Source organism: Panicum virgatum, chromosome 7N (genome assembly GCF_016808335.1).
Source record: "Panicum virgatum strain AP13 chromosome 7N, P.virgatum_v5, whole genome shotgun sequence".
Taxonomy (NCBI): domain Eukaryota; kingdom Viridiplantae; phylum Streptophyta; class Magnoliopsida; order Poales; family Poaceae; genus Panicum; species Panicum virgatum.
Genome location: NC_053151.1, coordinates 32,373,132 through 32,388,335, shown reverse-complemented (window position 1 = coordinate 32,388,335; position 15,204 = coordinate 32,373,132). Strand labels below are relative to the sequence as shown.

The following is a 15,204-nucleotide window of genomic DNA, read 5'->3' as shown; positions in this document are numbered from 1 at the left end:
TAGAATGAATAAGAATTGTAGTCAATTCTTTTATGTTTTATAGTATAAATTATAGTATAGATAAATAGATAGATTTGGTATGACGATTGACGAGAATTCCAATAGCAGCCACAAGCCCACAACTACTCAGATCTGCGGTAGAAAGAGGTGTAAAGAAATACAGATAGGCTCGGGACCCACAGGTCCAGTGAAATGCTTGCCCACGAACACAGACAGCAAGAACAGGCGAGGCCGATCTGAATCAAGCGAGTCGCCCCCGTTTCATCACCCCCAGAAAAAGGCGAGAAATCCCCAACGGAAGGAGCAGCAGCAGCAGCGCAAATTCTTTCCTCCTCATCTTCACCGCGCTTGCCCACCCGGATCGAAACCCCTAGGGTTTCGCATCCGCCTCCCACCGCCTACTACTTCCTCTCCCCGTCTCCCTCCGCCGCGCGCGCGCGCGGGGAGCTACCAAACCCTAGGACGGCAAATCCGGTGCGATCGCCCACGGTGGAGGCCTCGTCGGCGGCCGAGAGGAGCCGATCAGGGCTCGGGTCAGGGTTCCGGTACCTCGCCGGCGCCGCCTCCGGGTGGTTGGACCGGTGGATGGTCATGGGAGCCAGCGGCTCCAAGCTCGAGAAGGCCCTCGGCGACCAGTTCCCGGAAGGCGAGCGCTACTTCGGCCTCGAGAACTTCGGCAACACCTGCTACTGCAACAGTGTCCTCCAGGTCTGCATACACTCCCGCTGAAACCAGTAGCTACTAGATTTGCTGCTTGGTTATTCTAGTTCTGAACTTCTGGTACTGGTAGCTGCGGTAGCTTGCTGCGCGGTGTGGTGACCCGTGTGTTTATCCTGAAACGGGCAAACGGCCTGGTTTCACGCCTTCCTTGATTTGTTTAGGCGGTAAGTTTTGATAGCCGTGACTGATGCTAGTAATTTTGTTGGCTTTACACTTGTCCGCTGGATTGAGATGTGCTATCGAATGTGATGTGCCTGTTGACATGGTTAAAATCCTTTGACAGTTTGATAGAAATTATATGTGTGGTAGTTGCTCAGCACATTCGAGTTGTGCTAGTGTAATGTAACATGTGTTGATATGTTTGGATGGTTGGAATCCTATGTGTACGTGATGGCAGGATGTGCTCTGCGTTATCTTACAACATTTAATCTGGTTGTGGCATGTAACCAAAATATTGGACTAGAGGTGTTTATCTTACCCTCATTTGTTTATCAGCGATTCAATGTCTTCGTGCAAGACTACTTGCCAATGAGTTATGATATAATGCCTACTCATACTACTTGTATCTGTTTTTAAGTTGGAAACCACCAAGTTGTTTTAATGAATGACTTCCGACTTACTGTGATCCACTTGCCTTCATAGGTAATGTGCCTAGGGACTAGATATACTTGTATGACTAGTACAGGGTTGTCATACCAGAAAACACTTGGAATTACCTATTTAGGGAACATGTCAGCTGCTTAAGTAGTTAAGTCATTTAATTAAAATTTTTGCAGTTTCAGTGTCCTTAAAAACAGGCATTCCTTTTTGGAATGGGCAAATTGTTTATATACCCACTTCCGCTAACCATTTTGCAAACATACCACTTGGCGTCCCCGAATTACTACTGTCCCACACTACTCCCACTAGAAACTTCTTCGTTTTTTTTTCACCCTCTACCACTCTGTCATCTCTTGTCACTGCCGCCTTTTCCTTTTGTGGTGGGTAGGCCAGGGGAGTGAGGCAATCTGGCCATGTCCTTCCTCCGGCACCACATCAGCGCCAGTCCCTGGAATCCATCCCTCTCGAGTTGGCTTCCTCCTCTTTGGCCACTCTTGTGTCTTCTCCTCCTGGATCTGACCCCGCAGGCCTTGCCACCATGGTCACTGTTGTGTCCTTCCTCTGGTACCACCACATCTTCTTCACAGCTACTGCTCCCTGCCACCGCAGCCCCACAGCGAATCATGAATCTGTGTTTTGCCAAGGGGATTGGCGATGAGTCCAGCACATCATGAAGGACATGCTGCAGCTGCTGTTTCATACTTCGGGGTTCGGGCTGCGCTTGATCTGGCTGTGGTAGTGGCAGGAGAGACATCTTTGTCAGGGATGGCCTGATCCGCTAGTGGCGGTGGCAGGGGGTGAGGGTCTTGTGGGGAGGTATGTACAGGAGATTAAGGCATTGGTACCGGCATTCATTATTTGCTGTCTCTGAAGTCTTAAGAAAGCCAATCTGATGTGCTGTCGCCACCTTTTCAAATTCTGCTGCTCCACCATTGCTTTCTAGAACACATTAGAAATGGCCCTCATATTATTGTTCAGCGAAAAAATGAGAGATTTTGATATTTGACGTCCAATTCATGAGCCTTTCAGATTTGGCACACTGACCCGCATGTCATTGTGATATGAGTGTCAAATCTTGAAAGGCTCACGAATTGGATGTCAATTTTCAAAATTTCTCAGAAAAACAGATATTAGTGATGCTGGTTTAATGTGTATTGCAAATTATTATCTTCAGATTATGTACCCTGTGCAAAATATTGTAGTTAACATTGTATTATGTCTGTCAAGTGCATAACTACATGAAGCTGACAATGATACTTTTGTTTCAGGCACTTTATTTTTGCATTCCATTCAGAGAGCAGTTACTGGAATATTATGCAAATAACAAAAATCCAGGAGACGCAGAGGAAAATCTTTTGACTTGTTTGGCTGACCTTTTTATGCAGGTAAAGTGTAGGTAGGATTAATTTTTTAAGAAATGATGTAGTTGGTTTGAGAAATATTTCGGAGAATGAGCATAGAGTGGTGTAATTCCTTGGTAGACTTTGTCCTTTCTTGGGTGACACTTTCACTGGAGGCTGAAATGATGATTCCATATTCTATAAGATGACTGTAACCTGTACTACCTTATCTGAGTTTCATGTTTTGCTTTCAAGTGACCTGATGGTTATGTGTAGTGCCTTTTTCTCATATTCTACATATGTTTTGAGCCATATTAAAAAAATTGTTATTGGGATATGTATATTTTTGTGGTGACATATTAGAAGTAACAAAATCTCCAATTAATTGCTCTTTTCATCAGTTGAAGTGCTAACACATGCAGTAGCTGTATGTGTATGTTTTCTTTGGATAACACTGTTAATAGGGGCCCCATTTGGGATTCCATGTGTCATATGCTGCTTTTAATGAACTTAGGTGTTGGCCTGTTGGGGATTTACTTTTGCTTCATAATTGAAGTGCGATGGTACTGATGAAACTGAAAAAACACATTCTGTTAAATCATCTTTATTTGGATTTCCCCTGTTAGTTGACTAGTTGTGATTTTGCTATAGCTACATATGCTGTGTTTTGAATTTACTCTCATGTATGCATCATGCATGTGCTAGTTACATGCTTGGTTAATGAGTCTCACATTAATCATACTTAATGTGGGCTTTGTGGTAGTGGCTATCAAGACATTTATTGTGCTGCCTTTGCTTTGCACTTGTTTCATGGACACCTTGGTAATGGGTGCTGTACTGTAAATTGGCATATACTATGATCTGTTGTCAAGTAAAGTAATAAAATAAAGAACTTTGACATGACACGTATCTTTTAATAAATTATTTCACCCTCCCATGTGTGTTGGTGTTACTGCATAGTGTTTTGTATGTTATGTGAAACTTTTGCAAGATATTGCCATGAGTAATGAATTAATGGGTGCTCATTGTATCATGTAGATAAGCCAAGCAAAGAAAAAAACTGGTGTTATTGCTCCAAAACGTTTTGTTCAAAGAGTGAAGAAACAGAATGAGTTGTTTCGTAGCTACATGCACCAGGTAACTTGCACATCTTATAGCAATGTATTTCATCTGATCTGCTGTGTTATGGTAGCCTCCTCATGTTGGATTGACACAATTCAAAATGAACTCCATAGCAATATTTACTTTAGCAGTAAGGGATATGAGCAATTGCAGTCTCATTATTGTAGTTTATAGTACTGCATGTCTTCTCACATGCTCGTATTTATCTGCTATAGCGTAATGTTGGATTATTGTAATAGCTTCACAAGTAGCCATTTCAGGAATTATTAGTTTTTATGAATTACGATGGCTCCAAAGCAGTCACTTCTCTTGACTAATATATGTTTTCATGGTTGTTCTGTAGGACGCACACGAGTTCTTAAATTTCCTATTGAATGAACTTGTCGATATTCTGGAAAAGGAGTCTAGTGCTGCAAAGGACTCCCCCCACTCATCTCCTGAAAAAGCTCCAAATGGTCCAGTTCAACCTTTAGCCAATGGAGTTAAAAAGGAGCCACCAGTTACCCTGGTCCATAAGAATTTTCAGGTGACTGAAATCATTGAAAAATACCTTGTGTTTTATCGTCTAGATTCAATTTTCCGTCATATTTAAATGGATACAAACTTTGCAGGGCATACTGACAAACGAGACAAGATGCTTAAGATGCGAAACAGTAACTGCAAGAGATGAAACATTTCTTGATCTCAGTGTTGACATTGAACAAAACAGTTCTATCACAAGCTGCCTGAAAAACTTCTGCTCTACAGAGACTCTAAATGCAGAAGACAAATTCTTCTGTGACAAATGCTGCAGGTAACTACACCACCAAGTTTCCCTTAGGTTGTCTTTTTCAGCTATCAGTTTTACTGGCCATTGTCATTCTATTTGGTGGACACCTCGTTTTGGTATATCTTTGCAACAACGTAATTGTGTAAAGCCCTGACCATTAGTGACCTTGGCTTCTCATACCTTTGTGCGAACCCAATCTATGGTGTAGATTTTGACAAAATTACAAGTTGTAGCTACCTTACAGAAGGGACCATCATCTTGATTTAAGTTCTTTGTTACTGCTGAACTCCAATATTTGGTCCCCTTCCAGTTTGCAAGAAGCACAGAAGAGAATGAAGATCAAGAAGGCTCCCCACATATTGGTGATCCACCTAAAGCGTTTCAAGTACATTGAGCAGCTTGGCCGGTATAAAAAGCTTTCATACCGGGTAGTATTCCCCATGGAGCTGAAGCTCAGTAATACATCCGATGACGTAGACACTGAGTACTCCCTCTTCGCTGTCGTGGTCCATGTCGGAAGTGGCCCCAACCATGGGCATTATGTGAGCCTCGTCAAAAGCCACAACCACTGGTTGTTCTTTGATGATGAAAATGTGGAGATGGTTGAGGAGCAGACCCTGCAAACTTTCTTCGGTTCCTCGCATGAATACTCGGGCAACACAGACCATGGGTACATCTTGTTTTACGAGGGCCTTGGTGGGAAGAGTTAGATTGTTTTCCCTGGCCTTCCCTGTTCCTTTTCACCCTTTCTCTTTGGAGCATGCAAGTTCACTCTTGTATCTACACAGCTACTATTTCATTACCTCTATGGAAAATCACCAATCGAAGAGGTTGTATGACATGAGGACGCCAGATTTTGGGTGGTTTCAGTGTACAGGGGATAATAGAATCTTGCTCCCGGGGATGCAATAAGGTGTAAATTGTTTAAGTGCGCCTGACCAGTTTCCTCTCAGGGCTAACATCTTTTTGTTAAAGAATGGAACATTGCTATTGGGCACACTGTACATTAATTCTAGTTCAGAAGCTAGGCTGCACTTCCCACTTCCCAGTTGTGATGACTTTAGGTTCTGGAACCATGTTACATGTTTGGGTTTCTTAGCCTGGTTTGGGCGTCAGCATCTTGTTTTACATGTTACACCTGGAATCATTTTACATCTAGTTGTATGTACTGTACCGCTTCACACCAACAATGCTCTTCAGAGGGGGAAATGCTGCTCTCGCGCAACAATCTGTTAATTTGTAATTTTCATTCGTCCTCTACTGGGCTCCCTACGGCCTCTGCGTTTATGGGGCCTTTTAGCCGGCTCCGTCCAATCCTCTGCATGCAAATTCTAGCCTGGCAGCGGTCATAGCTCGGGAACCAAACAAACAGATCGAGATTTCATCGTATCCATGCTGTGTTGATGCTGTCTGAAACCATGATTCCTCCGCCCAACACAGGCAGTGAAAGAATGAGACTGGTAATCAGCTCAAAAAAAGGAGAAGAAAAAAACGGATCGGAGATAGTAACCAAAGATCGCCAATAGTCAACAGAGACACACAAGGGAATGTACATTTACATGCATAGCACACCTCCAAAAAAAGGTCAAAATTACAGGAAATCTTCATTGTCTGATCAATAATAGTGACTTTTTTAAGCACCCTATGTCGATCACACAAGTTCTAGCGGATTAGATTTACACGACTATTATCACATACAGGAACGAGCAGCCTGGTTTGCATGCCCACCAGACTATGAGCAACAGACTGGAAAATTTACATATGAATCCGTCTTCAGAAGACCCTAACCGATTAAGTTTGGCTGCACGGAATTTTCCACTTCCCAGCCTGTTGTCCTGCAGTCACAATACATCAAATGTTTGATAGCATTTCAGCTGCTTTAGGACTTCAAATTTCGTATAATACTATACCTACTAGGTTACTACAAATGCAGGTAGTTAACTTTTTCTTATTTTAGAGTGGCCTTTTGTATTACACTAAATATGAGATCCACTTTGATCATATCTCCAAATTATCTACAATATTAGAACCTTTTGCTGCATGGAGCGCAAAACATCCTCTTTTGTACGAATCATGCATATTATTAGCATGAAGCATGCAATTTGCAATGTGAGTGCAACAACAATGCAACTTACTGAGAACAGTGAGTGGGTTACGGTGCATCTGAACTCACAATGACTGGGATAACTGACTCCAGTTCATCAACCGGTGCGACTGTGGATGCCTATCCAAATAACTCCTACTAGAAACGTCAGCTTCATCAGCAGCAAAAGTTTCTGAATGGCCTGACGCTGCAGGAAGTGACCAAACTGGGACTACAGCGCCTTCTCTCCCGGTCCAGCTACTCGAAGCCTCTGACACGGATGGCGCAACAGCTTCTCGCCTACGAGGCTGAGGTTGCTGAAAGATGTTGTGCTGGTGAACTCCATTGATTCTAGGAGCAGGGCCTTCTGCATTTTGGATTGCATCTTCCCTCTCAACTCGAGGTTCGAAATGTGCATGAAACGGAACCTGTGCTCTAGTGTCCTCACTGTTCCCCAGGTCGGCAGAAACCTCTGTTTCAGCTCTGTTCAGTGAAGACGTCATGGTAGGCACCATCTGATCCTCACGCCTCCGAGCAGTCATCGGCACATTGGCCGTTGCCTGGGCTGGCTGCCGATCGATTTCCATCTGTAATTCTTGAGGAAACTCAATCGGTGGAACCTCCGAGGAGTCACCGAGACCTTCGTCCATTCCATTGTTCATTGTGGCCCTTGATGCAGCTTCCAGCTGCCACATTTCTGACAGGGCTTCTTGCAGCCTGGCTTTGGCTGCGTCTAGCTCAACTATGGGGAGAGGATAGTTGGAGCCCAACTCAATTCCTGCAGCTTGTAGCACAGAAACAGGTGCATCCCATGGGTGATGTATCCATTCTGTCGGCAGCCTTGCAAGCTCCGGAATCCACCGTCGGACATACTCCCCATGCGGGTCAAACTTGTAGCCTTCAAACTGGAACAGAAAAATTGGAGTGACATGACAGTGCATCAGTATTCAGTACAAAATAGTCACCACTAAAATAGCCTGATTTATTCATAACTTAAAAGTTGCACGCACCTGAGGGTTGTCAATCCGGTCAAGCTCTCGCCCATCAGGGAGAGAGCCAGTGATGTACTGCCAGCCCAGTGCATCGCTCTCAAGATCTGCATCCAGTAAAGTGTCCCAGAAGTACTTCATACCCCATCGCCATGGAAGTTGAAGGACCTTGACAAAGAAGCTTGACACCACTACACGTATTCGGTCATGCAACCACCCTGTCGCCCACAGTTCCCTCATGCCAGCATCCACAAGCGGGTATCCAGTCCTTCCCTGCCTCCAAATCTTGAAGTAGCACTCATTGACTACCCAGGGGAAGAACCTGAGGTGTGCCAAGAGGGGCCTCTCATGGCTGCTTGGATGGTTGAAGCTCAGATAGCGGGAGTACTCCCGCAGGCCAATGGAACGCAGGAACAGGGTGCAGCTTTCCTCAGCAGCGTGGTTGCCCTCGTTGCTCCACACAAGCTGTTTCATTCGAACTAGGTGGAAGACCTTTCGCACGCTAAGCTCACCAAAATGGAGGTGAGGTGAAAGTAGGGATGTGCTTGCACTATCAGCCTTCTTGCGGTTCACTGAATAGTCAGCCAGAGGACCGTTGAGGAAGGCCGTTAGCGCCTTGTCTGCGTTCTGCCATCCTGGTGTCCATGCTCGGGCCAGAAGAGCGTTGCTTCCCCTCTCTGATTCATCCTCAAAGATCAGATCATCGGATGGGCACATTGATAAGTTACCTGTACAAAATTTCAGCCAATCAACTGAAGAGCTCATTCCAATGTCAACTTGTAGCAGAATGCTTATGATACTATGCTTAACTAGCACTAAATGGCTACTAGTAATTTTATAAGGATCAGTTACGGTACATTGTTCCCAGAAGACAAACACAGATAATGCAGTATTTTAATTGAGATTGTGTGGATTCTTGTTGCAAAATATACAAAGCAAAGCATGATGCATCGGAAGTCCATAACAATTTCTGTGATTCGTAAATTATTCTGAAAACAGGTAGAAGCTATAAAATTTGAATTCATAGTTCTCCGAGCACCTGAATTGATCTTCTTCGGGGGCAGAAGCGGCGCTGGGGGATCGTACGGCATGCTGAGGCACCTGTTCCAGAATGGGGCAAACATGGTGAATGGCTGCCCTTCATCGTCAACAACTTCCCATGGCTCATACAGCAGATCCGCATTGAAAGAATTCACAACGATGCCCTCAGCCGTCAGCATCTCCTTTAGCCGGTGGTCCCTGACCAGTGAGATAGGGTCTGAAAAGATGGTGACACAGTTATTGAGCAAGATGTGGTGGTCTCAAAGGTTTAAAGCAAGATTCCATGGTTCAGGAACAAGCAATGAATGGAGTGAAAACCATAGTACTACTATATCAGGAATTGGACATTTAGCTATTACCTCATTGGGATGGTTAGTTGGGGAGGCAAATAACTTTTGGGAACTAAGGAGGGAGATGGCCAGATGCTGGGAATTATCTTGATAGATAAAATTTATATTAATAACTGTGAGTAAGCTCAGTTGACATGTATGTCATGATTCAAGACTCGACTACTCGACCATGGTTCAGAGTTGCTAAATTGTGAAGAAGTTGACATGTGGATTCTGGTGGTACATTAACACTACTACTACTACTACTATATCAAGCACTAAATTAATAATATACTGTTAGAATGACCTTTTAGATCTGTCAACACGTAGCAAATCAGATAAATACTGAAACAAAAAAAAGGTTATAAACTTACTTTGTTTCATCTACTCTAGCCAAGTTCAAGAGTTGAGATAGTTCAAAAAAAATGTTCAAGAGTTGATCTTGAAGCATGAACATACAAAGAAGGGGAATCCTGGATACGACTGTCGACTAATAACTCTATGGAAATAACTATTTTTTCCTTGAAAAAACTGAGATTTCCAGCAGAGATTATTGAAACAAACCGTAGAGATGATTGAAGTAGACGTGCGTGGCGCCGGTGTCGCGGACCAGCTGGAGCAGCGCGACGACGGCGTCGGCTGACCTCCGCGTGACGAGCTTTCCAGCGCCTAGCCGGCGGAGCGAGGCGTCCAGGTGCTGCAGGCTTTGGCTGATCCACCACCGGGACACGCGCCCCGGATGGTAAGGGCCGTCCTCCTCCGGCGACCACACGTACGCCGGCACCACCTCCCCTCCCGCGCGCGCCGCCGCCGCTAGCGCCGGGTTGTCCTCCACCCTGAGGTCCCTCCGGAACCACACCACGATCCTCTTCCCGGTCTCCCCGCCGCCGCACATGGACGGGGACGAGACCGACATGGCCGGCCAATCCAAGAACCCCCCGAGTTCTTGGATCAAGAGGAGAGGACGTCAAGAAACCATGAAGCCACTCGCGCCACGAACTGGCAGGGAGCTCAGAGACTCTCTTCCTCCCAAGATTCCCCAGAACAGTGGAGGAGTGCGCCGCACGAGTTGCAGGAGCAATATTTTTCCTTGTATTTCTGGGCTCGCAATTTGATTATGTTTTTGTTCGGTGTTGGTGCTCTTGCAGTTGGTGCTTCTGGCACGACAGTTCTGGTCCAATGGAGAAAGAGGCTGTGGATATCGGATTGGTTGGCTGGATTTGATCTAACTTTTCTCTTGTCCATTTATCTTCCTGGTCCTCACCCTCTTCCTCCATATAATATTCCCTCCATTTGTATCGCAACAGTATATGTGACAAAAAAAGTCCCTGTGGTTTTTAAAGTAAACATCTCATGATGTAAAAATAGAGAATGTTTTATATTCAGTATATTGAAATTTTAGCCGCAATAAACGATGCAGAGTTTTGAAACGAGCCAGCACACATCGTAGAATATAAACTCGATAATGAAATGGCTAGTATGGTCGAGTGGTGCTTTTAAGATTTCTAGATGATTGAAAAAAGGTCTCTCAAAAAAAAAAGGAATCAATCACATTGGTCTTACTGAAATAAGATAAATTCTTGAAGTAATGAAAAGACCTGTACTAAAAACAATGCGGTGACATAAAAGGCAAGGGCTAAAATCTCAAAGCTTTATTTCAAAAAAAAAATCTCAAAGCAAAAGTCCCCCCCTAAACTTTGAAGCAAGAAATTAGAAGCGTGTACACAAATGATGTGTCTTTCTATCTATTATGTCCAAAGTAATGCACCCAAACCTTTACCATTTTTCTTAGGTACATGCAGATTTAGTATAAAAGAAGGCACAGGCAGATTTCCACCATCTTATCCGACACAAAGCTAAACTTTATTCAAAAAGGACTGCATGGTTGGTTCGAACTTTTAACTGTACTACTTTAGTGGCGACATCTTCTAGTGGCAGACCAATCCTCCAACGTAATACGAGGTACCATTTCTCATTTTAAACTTGGCTCGGGGTGACATCCAGATTTTCGAACTTTCAAAATATATATTGAGATCCTTAAACTTTCTATTCGTATCACATGAGATCCAAATCACAGTTTTTAAGCTAAACCGAAAGTTATATAATTTGTTCAAACACAAAATTAGATACAAAACATATATACACAAAAAATCATAACAAGTTTACTTGTCAATTATGTTCAAATACAAAAGATCTGTATAAAATTTTGTAGAAAAATGAAACTCGTATGCCAAAATTTGTAAAAAGAAGAAAATAAACAAGAATAATTTTTGAGGAAACAGTGGAAAATATCCATAAAATTTTGGAGAAAATTTCAAAAATATGAGTTGCGCGAAAAAATTAAAAATAAAATTTGGGCACATGTAAGCTCCACATTAGCATAAATATTTACGCTTTATAACTTAAAATAGTAATTTCGGCTTTGCGTGCATGAGTAAAGTGCGGAGCTAGACGACAAGTTTGAGTACCGATGGTACAATTTACTCTTAAATTATTATTTTTTATGAAATAAGTAATGTATTGTTAAATCTCACGATACTGTTGATGTAAAAATCAACACACTAGAATCTGAAGGCACTGTTTGCCAAAGCTTCAGAATACAAACCAAACGTGCCAGTCAGTTTGACCATTCAACCGACAAGGTGAAGATAATTCTTCTAATCGTGTGACAAACCCTTTACAATGGATGGAGGTACATATTTATAGTCTGGTCTGACTTGCCTCTCAAGCAAAATCTAAATTAAAAAGAAATACTAAGATACATGGACTCTATCTTTATTTTCCGTAGAATCCTCATCAATGAATCTTCTGTCTTGCATTTGTTTCGGCCAAGACAATTAGATTAGGAAATATTTTATTCTCAACAGGCCAAACATCACTATGTCGCTGCATCTTGTCTTTCACGGATACATGCACCTTTTCTGCACATATTACCATAAACGGACTTCATTGACATGCACGCATTGACATTCTGTAGTTAATCAATCCGGCCACCTGCCTTTTAATCATCTTGCATGCAAATTAGAAACATCTCCTTAATGCACGTACGCATATGTGCCCACCTATGCACGCAATCTCCCGGAAAGGACAGACGCCATTAGAAAGTTGCCGATCGTCGTCCATGCGTACGCTAGCTTGATCCTTCTTGTTGCCTGTGACTCCTACACTCGTATACCAATAACTGACGATCTACAGGTTACATGATGTCAACAGATACATGGGTCAAATATTTTGGAGGTGTTCATAAAGGTAGAGTTTCATACAAGTACTCTGTGTGCCAACATCGTCTATGTTTGTACTTTGTACTGTGTTCCGTAAAAAAAAACATGTTGAGATCAAATCACTCTGCTGGTTGTTTTGCAATAATCAAGTTGCCCAAAAGACTTGGTCGTAGCATATATGGTCGTATGGACAGGTTATATACTTATATATGCCAAAGCATCTCCCTCCTCGAGCCTTTTTTTTCTGAGGGTGTGTGTTGCGCACTTGTGCTTGACCTACAACCGAAAAGACGAGCTGATAGGTCTAGGGGGCGGAAAAAGAAAGTTTTGGTAGGGGTGCAAATGGGTGACTCTTAGATGCACTTTCAACCCTTTTTAGTTCAAAATTTTATACTAATTTTCTAAATTGAGATATAGTTTTGAAGAATTAGTACAAAATTTTGAACTAGAGAAGGTTGGAGGGGCACCTAATAGTTACCAATTGGCACCCATAGGTTTTGGGACGTATGGCATGCTGCTTTTGCATCCACGGATCCTAGTGACGAATATATATTATTCCCTGTAGATGATAAAGAGAACCTATCTAACCTGGCATATGGTGATCACACCGCACGTCGTCGGAGGACGCAGCGGCGCTGTCACCTCATGCCCGGATAAAGGCGCCCGGTCGAGCACTGACCGCCGGTGCCGATCAATCCTGCGCCTGCTCCAGAACAGGGAGATCGAGCACCGGCGAGCAGCGCCGCGCCGGAGCCTTCGTTGCTCGAACGGTCACCACCACAGAGCGAGAGGCAGCAGCGAGCGAGAGCCAGCGGGGCACGCGTTCCCATCGACCCGGCCGCGCCGCGCCGTGCGCGTCGGAGCGGCGGGAATGGATCGGCGGGGGCCTGGCGCGGATGCCATTATTCCCATTCGGGCGTCGCTGTCGCCGCCCCCGGCCCCGGGGCCCCCCGTTGTGCTTTTGCGTGGGTGGGCGCATAAAGTCGCTCGCGGCGACGACGGCGACGCCATCGGCGCCGCGCTATTTCCACGACGGCGAGTGGTGATGCGGCCGGGCCGGCTAGCTGCGTGGTCCGTCCGTGCAAGCACCAGCAAGCCAGGGCTACCAAGCCTGCTTCCTAGCCGCGCCCCGCCCCGGTCGGTCGGCCGACCGCCCGGCCCGGATATTTGCTTGCGCGCGGCCACGGCCACGGCCCATCCTCCGGCCCCCGGCCCTTGCTTGCTGGCTGGCTCTGATGGCTGATGCGGTCGCCGTCGCCGTCGCCGGCAGAGACGCCGGTCGCCACTCGCGCGCGGGGATGGGGACGTGGTCCTCATCTACACCTAGCTGACGTGCCACCGTATCGCGTTGCCACCCCCATATTCCTGCATTGGGCCTTCAGTTCCTTCCTCGGGGATCACGGGCCGAAAGCTATCCACTTCCACACCCAAGCTCCAATTTCCGGGCCGAAATGTGCGGAGCTAGGTGTCACTGGAGGTGACAGAAATCACTTCCATGGGGAGGGCCTTTCAAGGGTCAACACTCAACGTGGAGCAGCCGGCTGGTCCACGCGCAACGAAGACTAGTGCTAATATCATAAGAGTATCAATGTATCATAATCATCATTAAATACTATTACACTTCAACAAAATTGCCATTTGGCAACAGAGTTAGGAGGAAAGAGATGATCTAGATCATTACCATGATTCAAGCCACGACAGGAGCATGACACTCTAACTAATGTCGGTCTTCATTGAGTCCTAGCACATTTGATCGCACAACCATTAGACTATTTAATATTATAAGTTGTTTATGAAACTATGCACTGAGAGTGACTATGTTATTCCAGTATCAAGCTGATGTGGTACTCTGGGCAACTGTATGATAACACTTCCTATTGAGACTGTTCTAAAGATCACGACCCACTGAGACTACTATCTTCGTCCCAAATTACAATTCATTTCGACTTTTATAGATATATATATTTTACTATACATCTAGATATATGCTATATCTAGATATATACAATAAAATGATATATAAAAAACTAAAAATAAATGGTAATTTGTGACATAGGGAGTAAATGAAAAGGTGTCACTAGCTATTGGTTAGTATGGCCACCTGTCAAATTCATGATAGTTTGACTTGCAACAAAAGTAGAGTGCTACTTTTTTATAAAAAAAAGTATAGTCAGTGTACCTCTGCCATTTATACCTATATTAAATATTAAAGGCTATTTGGAAAGGTTAAAGATTTCCTTCACGGTTCATGCGACGATTTTTCTGGTGAAGGCATGCGTCGTGTTAGGAGCACTCTTTTTTTTTGAGAAACACAGTACAGACACATACGCTCACAAACACGCACACACACTCATCTCTATGAATACATGCACGCAACCCTACCCCTATGAGTACATCCGAGAGACTAAGTCGGCAAATCCTCGAGATTAACGAAGTCACCACAGGCGCTCCGCTGTCGACGGGAACATCGCCTACCACTAAAAGCACAAACGCCGTTAAATTCTAGAAAATTCACTCCCATAAAAAATCGAACCCAGGACCTCAGATGCTACTGAGGCTTTTGTAACCATTAGGCTACATGCCCTTTTGCTGTTAGGAGCACTCTTGCATCTATGCCGTCCGGAAATGTTGTGTGTCAAAGCCGTGGTGGCCCGCCCATAACTAGCGGCCTGTTACGGAAGTGGCCCATATATTAAACTGTACGAAAGCCCATCTACTCTATGGGGCCACGTCCCCAGAAGGCTAACGCCCGTCTCGGCCCGTAGACATGCGAGTCAAACGGGGGGGGGGGGGGGGGGGGAAGCTGAGAAGTCCCGCAGGCCACACCCACCCGTCCTCCACCTCACGGCAATAAATGACGTATGAGCCCCACCTCCTCGGACCCATCGTTCAGTGACCAGTAGAAAGTGGAAGGTTTAAGAACTGGGTCTTGGTTGCGCGTGGGCCCAGCCGGCTGCTCCGCGTTGAGTGTTGACCCTTGAAAGGCCCTC

General features: G+C 44.7%; 2 protein-coding genes and 1 long non-coding RNA gene across 6 annotated transcripts; 1 reads left to right on the top strand and 2 right to left on the bottom strand.

The window, feature by feature from the left end:
• The first annotated feature begins 154 nt into the window (after nt 1-154).
• On the top strand, nt 155-5,598 carry LOC120683213 (ubiquitin carboxyl-terminal hydrolase 4-like). The gene is made up of 6 exons (XM_039965239.1): nt 155-708; nt 2,589-2,705; nt 3,699-3,797; nt 4,126-4,308; nt 4,394-4,575; nt 4,862-5,598. The coding sequence occupies exons 1-6, from the start codon at nt 586-588 to the stop codon at nt 5,259-5,261; spliced, it is 1,104 nt and encodes a 367-aa protein (XP_039821173.1). The 5' UTR covers nt 155-585; the 3' UTR covers nt 5,262-5,598.
• Nucleotides 5,599-6,054: 456 nt separating this feature from the next.
• On the bottom strand, nt 6,055-10,327 carry LOC120683212 (cryptochrome-1-like). 2 transcript variants are annotated; one of them, XM_039965238.1, is made up of 5 exons: nt 9,558-10,327; nt 8,663-8,881; nt 7,645-8,351; nt 6,687-7,539; nt 6,055-6,386 (listed from the first exon to the last, which is right to left on the bottom strand). In XM_039965238.1, the coding sequence occupies exons 1-4, from the start codon at nt 9,907-9,909 to the stop codon at nt 6,721-6,723; spliced, it is 2,097 nt and encodes a 698-aa protein (XP_039821172.1). In that variant the 5' UTR covers nt 9,910-10,327; the 3' UTR covers nt 6,055-6,386; nt 6,687-6,720. The 2 variants fall into 2 exon arrangements, with proteins under 2 accessions (XP_039821172.1, XP_039821171.1); XM_039965237.1 differs by having other exon boundaries at nt 6,725-7,539.
• Nucleotides 10,328-11,633: 1,306 nt separating this feature from the next.
• On the bottom strand, nt 11,634-13,076 carry LOC120680569. 3 transcript variants are annotated; one of them, XR_005677726.1, is made up of 2 exons: nt 12,803-13,076; nt 11,634-12,182 (listed from the first exon to the last, which is right to left on the bottom strand). It is a non-coding gene; the product is annotated as an uncharacterized LOC120680569 (long non-coding RNA). The 3 variants fall into 3 exon arrangements; XR_005677727.1 differs by having other exon boundaries at nt 11,634-12,174; XR_005677728.1 differs by having other exon boundaries at nt 11,634-12,154.
• Between the last annotated feature and the right edge of the window lie 2,128 nt (nt 13,077-15,204).